The sequence below is a fragment of the Eptatretus burgeri genome, chromosome 12 (assembly GCF_056783735.1).
Source record: "Eptatretus burgeri isolate ZD-2024b chromosome 12, Ebu_testis_v1, whole genome shotgun sequence".
Taxonomy (NCBI): Eukaryota; Metazoa; Chordata; class Myxini; order Myxiniformes; family Myxinidae; genus Eptatretus; species Eptatretus burgeri.
The window spans coordinates 7,439,328-7,454,693 of NC_140972.1; the positions used below are offsets into that span (position 1 = coordinate 7,439,328).

The 15,366-nt window shown below is 46.8% G+C and overlaps 1 protein-coding gene across 3 annotated transcripts in view; it reads right to left on the minus strand.

Annotated features, from left to right (window-relative positions):
* The window catches only part of LOC147015031 (DC-STAMP domain-containing protein 2-like), a 67,322-nt gene that overhangs the window by 45,422 nt on the left and 6,534 nt on the right, over positions 1-15,366 (minus strand). For all 3 annotated transcript variants that reach the window (XM_085849358.1, XM_085849360.1, XM_085849359.1), the window contains 2 exons: positions 12,205-12,375; positions 11,076-11,177 (listed from right to left, as the gene is read on the minus strand). In XM_085849358.1, the coding sequence (XP_085705484.1) occupies positions 11,076-11,177; positions 12,205-12,375 (273 nt within the window). The remainder of the gene's footprint in view (positions 1-11,075; positions 11,178-12,204; positions 12,376-15,366) is intronic.

Consider the following 15,366-nt stretch of genomic DNA (forward strand, 5'->3'; position numbering starts at 1 on the left):
AGGCGGGGCCAAATCGCCCCACGCTCTCCGATAGGACGGAACAGAAGTGGGCGTGAGTCGTTTTTGATCCGTTTTTCTCGGAAAGTCTGTGATGTTTCTGAACACGCTGCTCGGTGCGTGCCCTGCACGAGTCCAGTATAGGTGCCCACAAGTGGCGCAAGAATGGTGGTGATGCGATGGTGGCGAGTTGTGACGGTAAAGGTCGTGGCTGTTGTTGTGAAGCGGCGTTGTGGTTGATGGTTGTTGTGTGATGGCTGTTGAGACGTGGTTGGTGGTGGTAGTAATGGCGGCTGGTCCAAAATAAAGATAGTAAAGAAAAACGGCTATCCTGAAGAGTCGCAGCCCGACTGAATGACATTTATTCCCTCGAAACAACGGGTTTGGGCCTAACTACACATATACTTACAGAGATATCTCACCTAAGGGACCTGAATGGTGGTTTGTGAATTTGGTCAACCATAACACTACCCCCTCCCCTTTTTACAGACTCGTCCCGAGTCGTCAAATTTTCGTGTGCCATCATGTGTAGTTTTCCCCTCGTACATTTTACCTACGGATCCCTGAGTGCGACATTCATGGTATTCGTGTCCCCAAAATAAATAACCTGAGGGCTGAGTAACTACCAAAACAAACTCACTCACACGGACGACTTAAATAAAATTGCCGGCGCTAAGACAAACATGCCGGGGGCGCACTCATATTTACAGTACATCTTAACCTTAACTTAAAAATTTTACACTAAACCATGGCCCAGGATCAATGAACTCTGCAAAAAGAAAGCAGTTAGCAGGGAGCCAGGCTGCTCGCATGCAGTCTCTGGCTCAAACAATGCAGGTGACAGGGAACGTGGCCGGCTGCTCACACGCAGTCCAAGGCCTTCCCTTTTGAACTGAACGCAGTGAACCACAACGGTGCATGGGCTGCACAAACGTAGTCTCCGTGCCAGCTCAAGTGGCACACGCAATGAACACAACGAATGGATGGATGAATGGTTTGAACTGAACGCAAACACGGTGCACGGGCCGCCACTGCAGGCCCGTGTTGTAGCTGCCAACAGGGCAGTTCTTGCAGGTTGCAAACTGTTGCCTTGCGGATCCTGGCGCACATGGAAATGAACAGGGGGGGGGCAAAGCAAAAATTGAACGGGGGCTGGTGAGCAGGGGCAGTGGGCATGGCATGGCAAAGGCAGCAGGCAAACACAGCCTGCAGAATAAGGCCGCGGCAGGCAAACACAGCCGGCAGACGAACTGGCCGGCACGGGGCTTGAAGAAAAACAGCTGCAGACGATCCTGCCGGCACAGGCCTTGCAGCAAAACAACAGCTGCCGATGAAGTGGGCCGGCCTTTGCCTTGCAGCGACGCAGCCAGCAGATGAAGCTGGCCAGCCTTTGCCGTTCAGTGGAGGTTGGTGGGAGGGAGTGCGGTGGTGCTGGCCACTCGGAAGGCGGGCTCGGACCTACCCTACGGTCTCCCTCCCAACCTATCGCCTTTGCCTGTCACTGTCTATACCCACTCCCTTAATTTGTCAAACCCCAATTTAGCCCCAACTTATTTTTTTATTTTTACTTCCCCACTATAAATCGTCCCCTAACCCCCTTTACTCTCCTTGTTCGGCTAACCTATTCTGTCACCTAGCCTACTCCCAACCCCTACGTTCCCTTCCCGGAGGGGAGTAAGGGAGAGCTAACGTCCTGTGTCAAGGCCCAACGAAGCCCCAGGATGGCCTCCCCAGAGTTCGGCGATCTATAACCAAAGTGGGTCCAGCGGCCCACAACGAGAGCGAGGGGATGGATGGTGCGGAGGGGTACATCTCCTAATCTACCCTAACCATTTAACTGTTAAACTACCCCGGGGCTTCAACAAGCGCCTCTTGCTTTAACTATTGGTTCTATAAACCCAGATTCCCGTCGCCTGTGTTGGTGTCCTTACAATTTCGGGCCTCGCCCCCCAATTTTCTCTCCGTGCCCTCACACGGTCTCATGGCTGGGACATGTAGCCCCCTTTGGCAGGCACGACCCTCTGCCGAATCTCCCGCTATGGCACCCCCGGGAACTACACTGCCTCCGAGCCTACCAGCTCCCTAAACACCGGGGAGTGCCCCCCATGGCACCTCCCCTGAAATGCACACGTGGCAGGCTGGCTTCCCAGGCCCCTTTCCGAGGGTCACCCGTGCCCACAACACTGCCCACGCGGCTAATGCGCCCCGGGCCCCCGCACCAAGCAGGCGCACCCGTGCCCACTACGCTATCCCGGCCCCTCCCATGGGCCCTTGGCCTACCACGGCCGACTAGCCTGGTGCCCGGGGTACCCACTCAGCGATACTCACTTTTCGCAGCCATGCTCCCAGCCCGTCAACAGGGCTCCTGCACCCCTCCAAACGGGTTTCGAGCCTACACTCCCACCAACAACAAAACGACTTCCATATTTGTTAATTTAACTAACCCCCTAACTCACTCTACACTGACCCCGGGGTCCCTTGGGCGGGAGTCACTCCTCCCCCCAATCACTCATCGCACCATGCATTCCCCATTCGCTCCATTCACACAGACCCGCTGGCCTCACTCACTCATCATGTACCCACCTCACAACTCTTCAACACACACACCGCTGAACTCTGCCATCCTCCTAACTACATCCCCTAACTAACTCGTGCTCCCACGTCGTCCCTTAAACTACAGCACGTTCCTTTTAACACTACGTAGCTAAGCTACGTCCCCTCTACACATTCACAAGTCTGTCACTGTCTCCAAATCTCTAAAATAACTTTCCCAACCTAAATCTGGCTACAATCCCTCTAACTAATCCATTCCACGGACTCCATGAGGACTTACCCCTGCCCCATGAAGTCGGTCTAACTAAGCTAACCCTTCCCCCTAACTAGTTTCCATCCTGTGCCCTGGTCAAGGGGGTCTTCCACCCCTTGCCCAGGAATCCTGTGCACCCGAAAGTGAGGCTTGCTTTTTTTTCTTTTTTTTTCCACATGCGCAGCACCAGCGCTGCAACTCACAGCTCGCGCACTTTGCACCTGCCCGTGACGTCATGCAGCTGCACGTGTTCCTTGTCCCTCCTTGGACGGTACCATCCGGCAGGGATACTCCTCCTGCCGGATTCCAACCCCACGTGCAGCCATGACGTCACCGTGCGCATAAAAAAAAACACAAGCCCCACGTCTCGAGGGGTTCCCCACGCGAACACATGTGCTTTGCCCGTTGGAGCTTCACACACACGATCGCGTGGAGAACCCGTCCGGTCCAAATCCGTAATCCTGCCTAAACTTTGTCCGTCCGCGGGATTGGCAAATCCACCGCTGGCGTTTCCGGACCGGGACTTCACTCTCGCAAGCGAGCACGTGGGGGTCTCGTGCGTTGCACAGCACGGACCTCGTGCTCGCGGCTGGGCGAACCCGGCACGGTCCCCGAAACAACTACAGCCGCTACTCGGATTTCTTTCTTCTGTCGCCGTCTCCGTCGCCATTCAACACACGCACTCCCGCGTGTTACGACGCTCACACTCCAGTCCATTACATTCACCCCGGGAGACGCGGCTGCATGTTCACACATGCCCACCGACATCTCCCTTACATACCGCTCTCTCACACACACGGTCTTCCTTGCACTCGGCCGTTCACTCACGCATGCCATTACCCTTGCACAAACCACACCACTCACACACGCAGGGGCACTCACCCGCGGTGCCTCATCCACACACCGTGCCTCACTCACACACGCGGGGGCACTCAACCGCGGTGTTTCATCCATACTGGACGTTTCACTCACACACACGGCCTCTTCCACTTGCGGTGCCCCTTTTACACACGGCGTGCTGGGAAGCACGTACTCCGGCACAATCGCCACCACACCACTCACACACGGGGTCGCTTCCACACACGGGGACGCACTCACACCTTGCACCACACACACAGGGACAACCACACTGGGGATTCGTGTCCCCACAAGGGTCTCCGGGGCCTCTATACCCCCCAAGCTTTCCGTGCACCTGTCCACAGCACTCCTCCCCTCGACCTCGCAAAGCACGACCGAACTCACCTGGTCGTGACTCGCCTCAAGGGGGCATACTCCCTCCCCTCGTTCCTGGAGGAGGCTATCCAGCTGCTCGCACTGGGTCCCTACACGCTCCGCCAGCTCACCCCCATTGTCCTCCACTACCTCCGTGTGTGTGTGTGTGTCACTTACCCCGTCTTCATCGTGTAGTCTTCCCTCTATCGTTCCCATCTCCCGTGTCTCTGCCAACTCAGTCACCTCTTCACCCTTTACCTCCCTTGTCTCAACTATTTTTATTTCCTTTGTCGTCACCTCGTGTCTTGTCTCACACGTTTTGGTCTCCCCATTTAATTTTTCCCTTTCGGTCATCGTCACGACCCTCGCCCAACACGCCCCCCGAATTATTTTGTCACCCGCCTCCACCGCGGGCCCGACAGCCGTTGCACCCCCTTCCAGCTCGTTCGCTCCCACACGTGGAGTCGCCATTTTTAGCTCCCTGGTAACGGCCTTCATGCCCGCCTGCAGGCATCGGCCCATGTTCTGCGTCTCACCCCGCAGCTTTTTAGTTTCTTCTTTCATGTTTGTTTTCATTCCGTTCATTTGCTTGTTCATTCCTTTTATTTCCGTTTTCAGTTCCGCATTCATTTTTGCCAGCATGATGAATAGCTGGGCCATGTCAGGTGCGCTTGGGTGAGCCGATTCGGCAAGGATCGGGGGGTTTTGGTGGAGAGAGGGAGGGGAGGTGTCATACACCGCGGCCGCTGCCGCACCTATTTCGGGCTCTGGGTTCAGTTGGGCGAGTTCGTTTTCCTGTACAATCAACATTTCCTGCACGGGGATTTCATCCTGGACCATGGATTCTACACATTCTACATCCATTTCTAATACCCCCGGCTCCCGCTCGCCTTGAGACGCCATCTTGCTTCTCGTAAAGGGTTAATTTAGCTCGCTCGTAATTTCGAGGGAATCGGGGGTCGCTCCTCTCACCCCTGGACCGATTCCCGTGAATTTAGCTGGAGACAGGAGAGCCCGTTTTCCCGTTCTCCGATACCAGTGCTGCGAGGAGGGCGATGAGTTTATATCCCACTCCTGACACCAATGTTGCGGATTCGCGCCCGCCGGCGTGCGAACGGCCACGTAACTCGAATCGCGGCACGTCGCCCACCGGACGGACAATCCAGTCGTGACCCTCTCGGACTAACGCCGGGAACTAGTCACGGGTGGACCTTTCGGCCTCACCACGATCGTGCCAATCAGCCCCCCGCGTGAGATAGGGTTGCTCGCCAAATTCGACCTACCTAAGTACCCACACGGAGGGTAGACCGGGCGATCGCACCTCGCCGCAGGTCGACTTCGGACACGGGCCACTTTAAGCGACTCGTTCCGTACTATCGGGATAACCGAGCGGTGTTATTCGTCGGCCTCGACGGTTCGATTAATTATCGGGCGTTTTAGCCCACGACCAACCCTTTACGTGAAGCAAGATGGAGATTCAATGAAAGAAAAGACGAAGCGAAGCGGGAAAACAGTTCAACATAACTCACATTTATTTCGCGATGAACGGGAAGCACACATATACAATTACACCAAAAGCACATGTAAAAGGAAAAGAAACACAATATTACACAAAAAGCAAATATAAAAGAGAAACACAATGCAGAGCTATCCGACTACCGAGCACACGGCAACACTTATACAATTTTACTTCACAGACGGCGCCGACAACACAGATACCCAAAGCAAAAGAAAAAGAACCACCCTCCAGGATGAGGGGGGTAGGCGGGCCTGGGGCCGAGACCGTGTCGGGCCTACCCGTCTGATGATGAGACGCAAAGTGGCGGTGGCGCCTCAACTCCGCGGGCCTCGCGGACAGTGTCTGGTAGGGGGTGGGAAAGGGGCCCCTTGTCGCACTATCTCAGCGCAGGGGGAAACAGGAGGGGGTTGTTGATGCTCGGGGGAAAGGAGGATATCACCCTGTCTCGGGTCCCGCGACGAGCGTCTCCACCTCGACCTCGGTCGCGCCGCCGGCCTCTCCCTCCGCAGCTCCCCGACTCCGACGCGAGCACCCCCTCGATCGCCTTCGCCGCCGCCACCTCTCCACAGCTCCGTCCTCTTCACTCTGACTACTACCACTTCTTCCCAGCTCCACCGACAACTCCCAACCGCGAACTCGAACTCTTGACTTCTCCCCTCCGAACTGCGTGTTTGGCGAGCGCGGCCGTTTATATCCCCCGTGGCCTCGCTCCCCCACCTTTGACCCTTTACCTCCGACCCTTCACCTCTAACTGGCTCCCCATTGGACCGAGGAAAAGTGGGCGTGAATGCTTTTTGATCCATGAATTTGCATATAGCGACCTCACTCCAACGCCCTGGAGGCGGGGCCAAATCGCCCCACGCTCTCCGATAGGACGGAACAGAAGTGGGCGTGAGTCGTTTTTGATCCGTTTTTCTCGGAAAGTCTGTGATGTTTCTGAACACGCTGCTCGGTGCGCGCCCTGCACGAGTCCAGTATCGGTGCCCACAAGTGGCGCAAGAATGGTGGTGATGCGATGGTGGCGAGTTGTGACGGTAAAGGTCGTGGCTGTTGTTGTGAAGCGGCGTTGTGGTTGGTGGTTGTTGTGTGATGGCTGTTGAGACGTGGTTGGTGGTGGTAGTAAAGGCGGCTGGTCCAAAATAAAGATAGTAAAGAAAAACGGCTGTCCTGAAGACTCGCAGCCCGACTGAATGACATTTATTCCCTCGAAACAACGGGTTTGGGCCTAACTACACATATACTTACGGAGATATCTCACCTAAGGGACCTGAATGGTGGTTTGTGAATTTGGTCAACCATAACAATATATATATATATTTTTATATATATATTTATGTATATTTATATATATATATATATATATATGTATATATATATATATAAAAATATATATATATATATATATATATATATATATATATATATTTATATATATATATATATATATATTTATATATATATATATATATATATGTATGTATGTATGTATATATGTATATATATATATATATATATATATATATATATATATATATATATATATATATATATATATATATATATATATATATATATATATATATATATATATATATATATATATATGCTTCTTCTTCAATTTGCCTCTGGTACGGGCATGAGCATGCGTTAAATGCAAACAATTTTTTCTCCTGATAATTCATTAGGACTGGGAGAGGACATGTATTGCAAAGCGATTCTTGCTCTTGGTTTGTCTTTCTGTTGGGTCGCCGAAATAGGTGACCCTTATTGTCAGTAATTCTGTCTGTTTGTTTGGATGTTTGTTCGTTTGTCATCAGCATAATTGGTAGTAAACGTGGGCGGATTTTGATCAAACTCGGGTGGTCGGTACATCTTATGACCTAGTGCTTTGGAAATTGTGATGGTTGCTAGGGACGCTTTGGTTACCCAGTCACAACCAAAAAAACCTTCAAAATCGGTACCGTTCACGCGAAATCAATTCCGAAAGCCATTATCCCACGTAGGGTTATGAAATTTGGCACGAATGATGTACAGGTGATGCTCTATCAAATATATTCCGGATTTTGTGATATATGCAATACTTTACCCGCAGCGCCCCCTACAATTAGGGTATGCGCGAAAATTGGCCAAAATTGAAGGCCCCCTCGCGACCAGGTGAGTGCATCGATACGAATGAAACTTTGCAGGTTCATGGTACTCAATGAGTACTACAACTTTGCCTCAGGACATATTGACCGATTTCGCTTCGGTCAGGGGTCAAAGGTCAATTAGTGCAAAAATCGATAATATGCGAGAGCTGGAGGTGCTTTCGCGCCAAATGCTACTCCTCCTAGGGTTATGGTCGGATGGTCATGAAAATTCACACTAATCGTCTGGAATACATTGTGCACAAACGATCGAGCCGGATTTTCGATTTAGATCTTTGTTCACCCACAGCACTCCCTCGAACTTTGGGGATTTCCGATTTCAAACCGCAATTTCGGTACTTTTCATTCAAATGGATACCGAGTAGTTATCAGTAGATGGAACTGGATGAGATTTGATATGCATAATCTTAAGGTGATTTCCTATCCGCTATATGACATCCATTTTGCTCTATATCTTATAGTTTCCATGTTTGGCGACCCATTGGCACCTACCGGCTTGTTTGTCTGTTTGTCTGTCTGTTTATCGCCGACAGGTCACAATTTTAAACCGATCTTCACGAAGCTTCACCACATGGTAGAGTTTGTCATGAGGAAAAAGCCTATTGTTTTTGAGGTCAAAATGTCTCAAGGTCAACATCGGCCACAGGTCAACAACTAAGGTTGTCTTTCTAAAATCCTCAATTTTCATCTGATTGACTTGAAATTTGAAGAAGATTTATATTTCAGGTCACTGAATTCAAAGACCCAATTATTTTGAGTTCAACCTGGTCTAAAAGGTCAACATAGGCCAAAGGTCAAAAACGAAGGTGGTATTTCTAAAATCCTCAATTTTAATTTGATTGATTTGAAATTTGAAGAGTATTTAAACTTCAGGTCAGTTAATTAAACCAGCCAATTAATTTTGCGGTCAAAATTGGCCAAAAAGGTCAACCTCGGCCCAAGGTCAATAACTAAGGTGGTCTTTCTAAAATCCTCAATTTTCATCTGATTGACTTGAAATTTGAAGAGGATTTATCTTTCAGGGCACTGAATTCAACGAGCCAATTATTTTTTGAGGTCAACATAGACCAAAAGCTCAACATAGGCCGAATTTCTAAAATTGTCAATTTTCATCTGATTGAGTGAAATTTGAAGAGGAGTTGCATGTTTGGTCATTGATTTCAACCAGCAATTATTTTTGAGGTCAAATTTGTTTTATGGATTTTGCAAGTTTCTTGCTCTGCACGACATCTTCTTGTTATCTAAAGATTTCGTCAGTATATTGATGACTTCCGTCCTCTGTTTGTGTGTTTGTTTGTTTGTTTGTTTGTGTGTGTGTGTTTGTTTGTAGGCATGATAACTCGAGACTGGAAGAAGCTACCAATGTCAAATTACACCACGTGATTTAGGAGGGTGATGGCTCGCGCTGATTAGATTTTGGTCAAAATCAGTCAAAGGTCAAGGTCACGGTGAGGTCAAACATAATTCCGTAAATTCATGTGGAGAAATGGAGTATTTTTGCTTCGCTCGACGTTACGAGTTCGTTTTAACTTCGATTTTAATTTTGTCTTTGGTTATTGCGATCGCCTCGGATGCTTAAAACTCGGTTGTCAAAATTCTGGTAAAAATCGGATGTTTTGGAGACGTTTTAAGATTGTATAAAAAATATTTCACTCGCCGCGTCACAGGTCGTCACGTGGTGCAGCGCGCTCGAGCAGAGGCGTCGTTGATCACGTAATGGTTTTCCGTGTGCGCGCTGACGGTGTTTTCGATAAAGATGGTGTTTAAAAGTCATTTTTTTTTTATCCCAATAAAGGTTATCGTCGCATGCCTGACTCGCTAAGCTGTCTGATTATGTAAAGATTGTCGGTGGATGGCTGAATATTACGGTTTTGTGACTTTGATAAAATAATATTAAATAATTGCGTGGAGAAATGGAGTATTTTTGCTTCGCTCGACGTTACGAGTTCGTTTTAACTTCGATTTTAATTTTGTCTTCGTTTTTTGCGATCGCTTAGGACGCTTAAAACTCGGTTGTCGAAATTCTGGTAAAAATCGGATGTTTTGGAGACGTTTTAAGATTGTATAAAAAAAATTCACTCGCCGTGTCACAGCTCGTCATGTTGTGCAGCGCGCTTGAGCAGAGGTGTCGTTGATCACGTAAAGGTTTTCCGTGTGCGCGCTGACAGTGTTTTCGATAAAGATGCTGTTTAAAAGTCATTTTTTATCCCAATAAAGGTTATTGTCACAAGCCTGACTCGCTGAGCCGTCGGATTATGTAACGATTGTTGGTGGATGGCCGAATATTACGGTTTTGTGACTTTGATAAAATAATATTAAATAATTGCATGGAGAAATGGAGATTTTTGCTTCGGTCGACGTTACAATTTTTGATGGTTTGGTACAGAATCATCGTAGAAACTTCTGGTTTGCGTCGCTACCTTCGCTGGAGACAGCTTTTATTAGACAAGGTCGGAGGTCAAGTTGACGATTTCGTAAGTACCAGTCTATGACTGCTTGTTTGTTTGTTTGTTTGTATGTCAATCGCCTGCGGGTCACATTTTTACTCTGATCTTCACGAAACTTCAGCACCTAATGGAGGATGTAACAAGCTGGAACCCAATTGTTTTTGAGGTCAATAGATAAAAAGGTCAAAGGCCAAGGTCTCATAAATCGCCAATTTTCAACCGATTCACTTGATATCTATGTTTAATAGACTGCATATAAAACTGAAAAACACGGGTGGATGGCGAACCCTCATCAAGGTGAAGTCTTGGTCGACCCCTGTGAGTATGTCTATTAATTACGTACTGTTTGAATGTGAGTTTGACCGTAAGTCTATGAATTACTTATTATTGGACCTTGACTATGTCTGTTAATTACCTCTATTAATTACGGACTATTGGAACATACCTTTTAGACATGTCAACCTTCAGAACCATTATGCCTTTTAGACTCTGTAGACCTTTTAGACCCCTTTACACCATTTTCAACCTTTTATACCCTTTGGACCTTTTAAGGTCCTTTATACGCTTTAAACCTTTACACCCTTCAGATCCCTTAGACCCTTTAGAACCCTAACATCTTTTATGACCATTTAGACTCCTAACATCCCCAATAGATCTAAGATACTTAAAATCCATGAAAACCCTGAAGACCCCCAAGTGCCTTTGGACCCCTAAGACCCTTTAGACCCCTTAGACCCCAAAGATCCTTAAGACCCATTAAATTCCTTTAGACCCCAAAGACCCTTTATAACCCCAAGATTCTTTAAGACTCCAAAATTTTCCATTTTTTAAATCATTTTCACTCGTGAGACTGGAAACCTGCCTCTTGAGGAAGATTTCGCCCAATTCAGCATGATATCCTTTTGGATGAGTGGCATGGCGATGACAGTTACTGTTCATTTGCTTACCTACAGATTGAACAGCTGCTCCAAAGGTTCTGAAAATGGATTGAGCTTTGTCACAGATGTCTTTCATCTTTTCTCCAATGGCTTTCAGCTGATCCACGGCAGCTGTCCATGATGATGAGGAAATGAAAGAGTAAAATGCAAGATGAGTAACAGGGTTTAGCAAAACGTTTGACGTGTGATTACGTTCAAGTCGATAGTTCATTCATTCATAAATTTGTGTAAAGCAACTGGTTGCTTGCTGGATCATTCCTGGCAGTGCATCTGTGCAACTAATGCAGTGTCCTCTTTAGATTATGGCAGTAGTTTGTAACGTATTCAGGGTGTCAGTGATAATTCACCGACTCCTCACCAAACACACTGTGTGAGTTTGCATTCATACCAACTCGTGCTAGCAGACTGTACACTCAACTTAATAGCCATTTGAGGGATGGCACGCTAACTGTCGCAACACCAAGCCTGGGAAGCGTCAATCCGACAGTTTATAGTCTGATCGAGAATTGAACCAATACTAGCCACTCAAAGGCAAGTTAGACTTCTGCACTCTTATGTTGAATCTTTCCAATATGAAGTGTGAAATAATTTCCTTTCCCTACACCTGGGGCATGTTCTCCATGGCTGTGTCTGACCTGATGCCATGAAAGTCACTGCGTCGGTGTGATTCTCAAGTCATCAACTTTGTTGTCTCCTCTTACTCTATTTTCTTTTGTGGGGAATGTTGAAACCAATGCCTGGATGCAAGTGAATTATTTATAAAGTCTTGACATGTTGACATGCTACATGATCAAAATGTCTTTCTTTCCACATACAACTGTTTCAAAGGATGATGATTGAATAAAAATTAATAATAAAGTGAGGACTTTTTTTAAGTTTGTTGTTGAAGAATGATTATTAACAAGTGAGAACATTCGACGTATATTTTTGACAAACTTTTAGTTTCCTTGTCAGACCAAATGACCAGCATATTTCGCATGTTTTTACATCAACAGGGCCATTTGCATGAGAATGTTCAATAACTGCAGTTGATGTTCATCGACAAATCTAAAAGATGCAACTCAAAATATCAATTCAATCGTCCATAGTTTACATTGAAATGTAGGTGTTGGGTAAATGGGATCGGTGGTTCACGTACAGAGCAAAGGTGCGGCAGCTCGCTGCATGATCTCCCTGGTCTGGTTCAAAGCAACCTCGGCCCCACAGGACAGCGAGGCAGATGTGTTCTCGAAATTTTGTTCAATGTTACGCAACGGGCCACAGACCAGCAGGATGGTAGCGTAAGTCAACATGACGAGCCGCCCTTCAGCTGGTGGGCAGAAACAACAAAGTCAAAGCGTATGATCTGAGCAGACAGCGCTCTGCTCGACATTGGGGAAAATTATTGTACACATTGGCCACAATGTCTTGTCACCTTTTGTAAAGATTGTGCCATTGCCTTTGTGTGTAGAGTGTTAATTTGTTTCCTTTTCCCCTTTTTCAGATTGAATGAACATAACCATGGGTGATACAAGCAATTACACCATTGAACAACGGATTGTTGGCAGTGGCTGGGTTCACGAATCTTCACGAATGTCCACAAATGGGGAAAACAATGGAAGAGGTGCGTGTCAACTTCCAGCAACGATTTTTATTATATATATATATATATATATATATATATATATATATATATATATATATATATATATATATATATATATATATATATATATATATATATATATATATATTGTGTACAGCGTGTTTCAAAAAGATTGATACAAATTTGACTTCCTGCCATTTCTTTGTTTTTTGACTGATACCGTTTTCCTTTTCAGGGTTTGGTGGTGTTATCGTGGTATTTGCTCCCTGGGATTTCTAGCTCCATACCTCAACTATGCCATTGACAATGAAACATAAGACAAAAGTGGTGGCTCTGTTGTATGAGACTAAATCATATGTAGACACCTGCCGGAGGTTCTGCCCAGAATACAACCTCAGAACACATGATGGACCCACAAATTGTGACATTCAATGTATTGTGAAACATTTTGAGCACAAAGGTACAGCGCACAACCACAGCAAGGGCAACAGTGGCAGGCGAGCATCAGTAACCAAGAGCCAAGCAAACATCGACGCTGTGTGGGATTCTGCAGTGGACAGTTCCAAGAAGTCCCACCACGGGCACTCCCCTGGAGCTAGGCATTAAACCATCAGCCTGGTGTATCCTCACTAAGGAAATGAAGCTTATCCCAGACATCATCTCTATTAGGCATAAACGGAGTCAAGATGACATGAGAAAGAGACTTGATATGTGCAATTGGCTCAGAACAGGATGGAGCGGTACCCAAACTGGGTCGACCTGATCTGGTTCAGTGAGGAAGCCCATTTCCATTGAACGATGCCATCAACAACCACAACAACATTTTCTGGGGGGCCGAACCACCTGATAGTACTGCAGCATAGCAAACCAATTGTTCAAATTTGCATAAAGCACCAAAATTGGTACACATGCAGAATAATGTATTCTGAACAATTCGAGATATGGAGCCACCCGAGATTTTGCCTTGGCCAAAGCTGACCAAGGCAAAATCTCGGGTGGCTCCATATCTCGAATTGTTTGGAATACATTATTCCACATGTGTACCAATTTTGGTGCTTTTATGCAAATTTGAACAATTGATCTGAAATATCAGACTACGCTGCTGGACTATGAGGAGATCACTGAGAGGTACCTGAAAGGACCTAAGGTTACATGATTCTGTGCCTTCAATGCCAGATGGGGAACACTCAGGCCTTACTATTTTGAAAATAACAACAGCAGGACAATGACAATCAACAGGGAGTGCTACCAGGCCATGCTCCAGAAATTTCATAATGATCTTGCCCAAAAGGTCATCCCAAACCAGCTCAGCATGACCTAGTTTATGAAGGATGGGGCACTCCCACATACAGCTGATGACACCATCACTTTCCAGTGGCAGCTCTTCAGAAACCGCCTTGTTACCCTGGGTACCGCTCATGACTGGGCACCCCATAGCCCAGACTTGAACCCTCTGGACTACTGGTTCTGGGGGACTGCCAAGGGTTCTGTCTATGCCAACCACCCTGCATGATCTGAAGTAGGAGGTGTCAGATTACCTCCACGCAGTGCCACATGAGACCTACAGGAAAGTTTGACAGAACTTTGGAGTCAGGATCAATGCCTGTCTAAACAGCGGAGGGGCACACATCGAGAACGTCAATTACAAGAATTTTGCATAAATGCCATTTTCTAACCTTGGGCTCTCACTAACTGTAACAGTGACTTACTGCAATTGCAATCAGTGATGTAAAATACGATGTCATAAGCTTTCAAGAAATGCTTGGTTCACGTTCCTGAGGTTTCTGCTTCTTTGTAAATAAACATTTAAAGTTGCATCACTCTTTCTAAACACCCTGTATATATTTAAATATAATAAAGAAAGACCCACCCAGATCTCTCACCTGTGAATGGAGGGAATAGCCAATCAGCTCTCAGCTAATCATCTAAATGAAGGTGGCTAGGATTATATAAATAAATGGACACCTCCATTCTCCTCCAGCCAAAGAAGCTGCATAAAGCAACCAAGAAGACCAACACAAGGTAAGTGCTTTGCTGTTTCAAACCCTTCCCAGAGTTCCTCTACAGCTATAAAGACGTTCACAAATAGTACACACATGAGAATCCCAATGCAACACACACCCTCAGCTACCAGACCGGTTTCATCACTTATTGGTGACTCATCAGGGACAGCGAAGACAGAAATGCATACCAATGAGGATCCCAAGCATGTACCATGTGCTAATGTGAAAAGCAGTCAATATATGAATAATAAAGAAAGACCCACCCACATCTCTCACCTGTGAATGGGGGTGATTGGCTATTCCCTCCACTCATAGGTGAGAGATGTGGATGAGTCTTTATTATTTATATATTGACTGCTTTTGACATTTGTACGTGGTACAAATGGGTGACAAGACATTGTGGCCACCCTGAAGATAAAAATCCTAATACTAAATACAACGTAACCACTACATTTTTCTCAATTCCTGTTCCTCATGCATCGAGAAGATAATTTGCTCCCTTATACCCCACCTCTCCACCCAGTCACACATCGACACCTGCACATCATACGAACAGGCTTCTCAACGATCCTTGGATGGTATTGAAAGCAAAAGGCAAACTGCAACAAGCTCTCACCTACATTCATTTTTGAGACAAAGAGTACAGGCCTTGGAAGAGAGAGAGAGAGTGTGATGGAGAGGGTGAGAGAGAGTGAGAGAGAGGGTGAGAGAG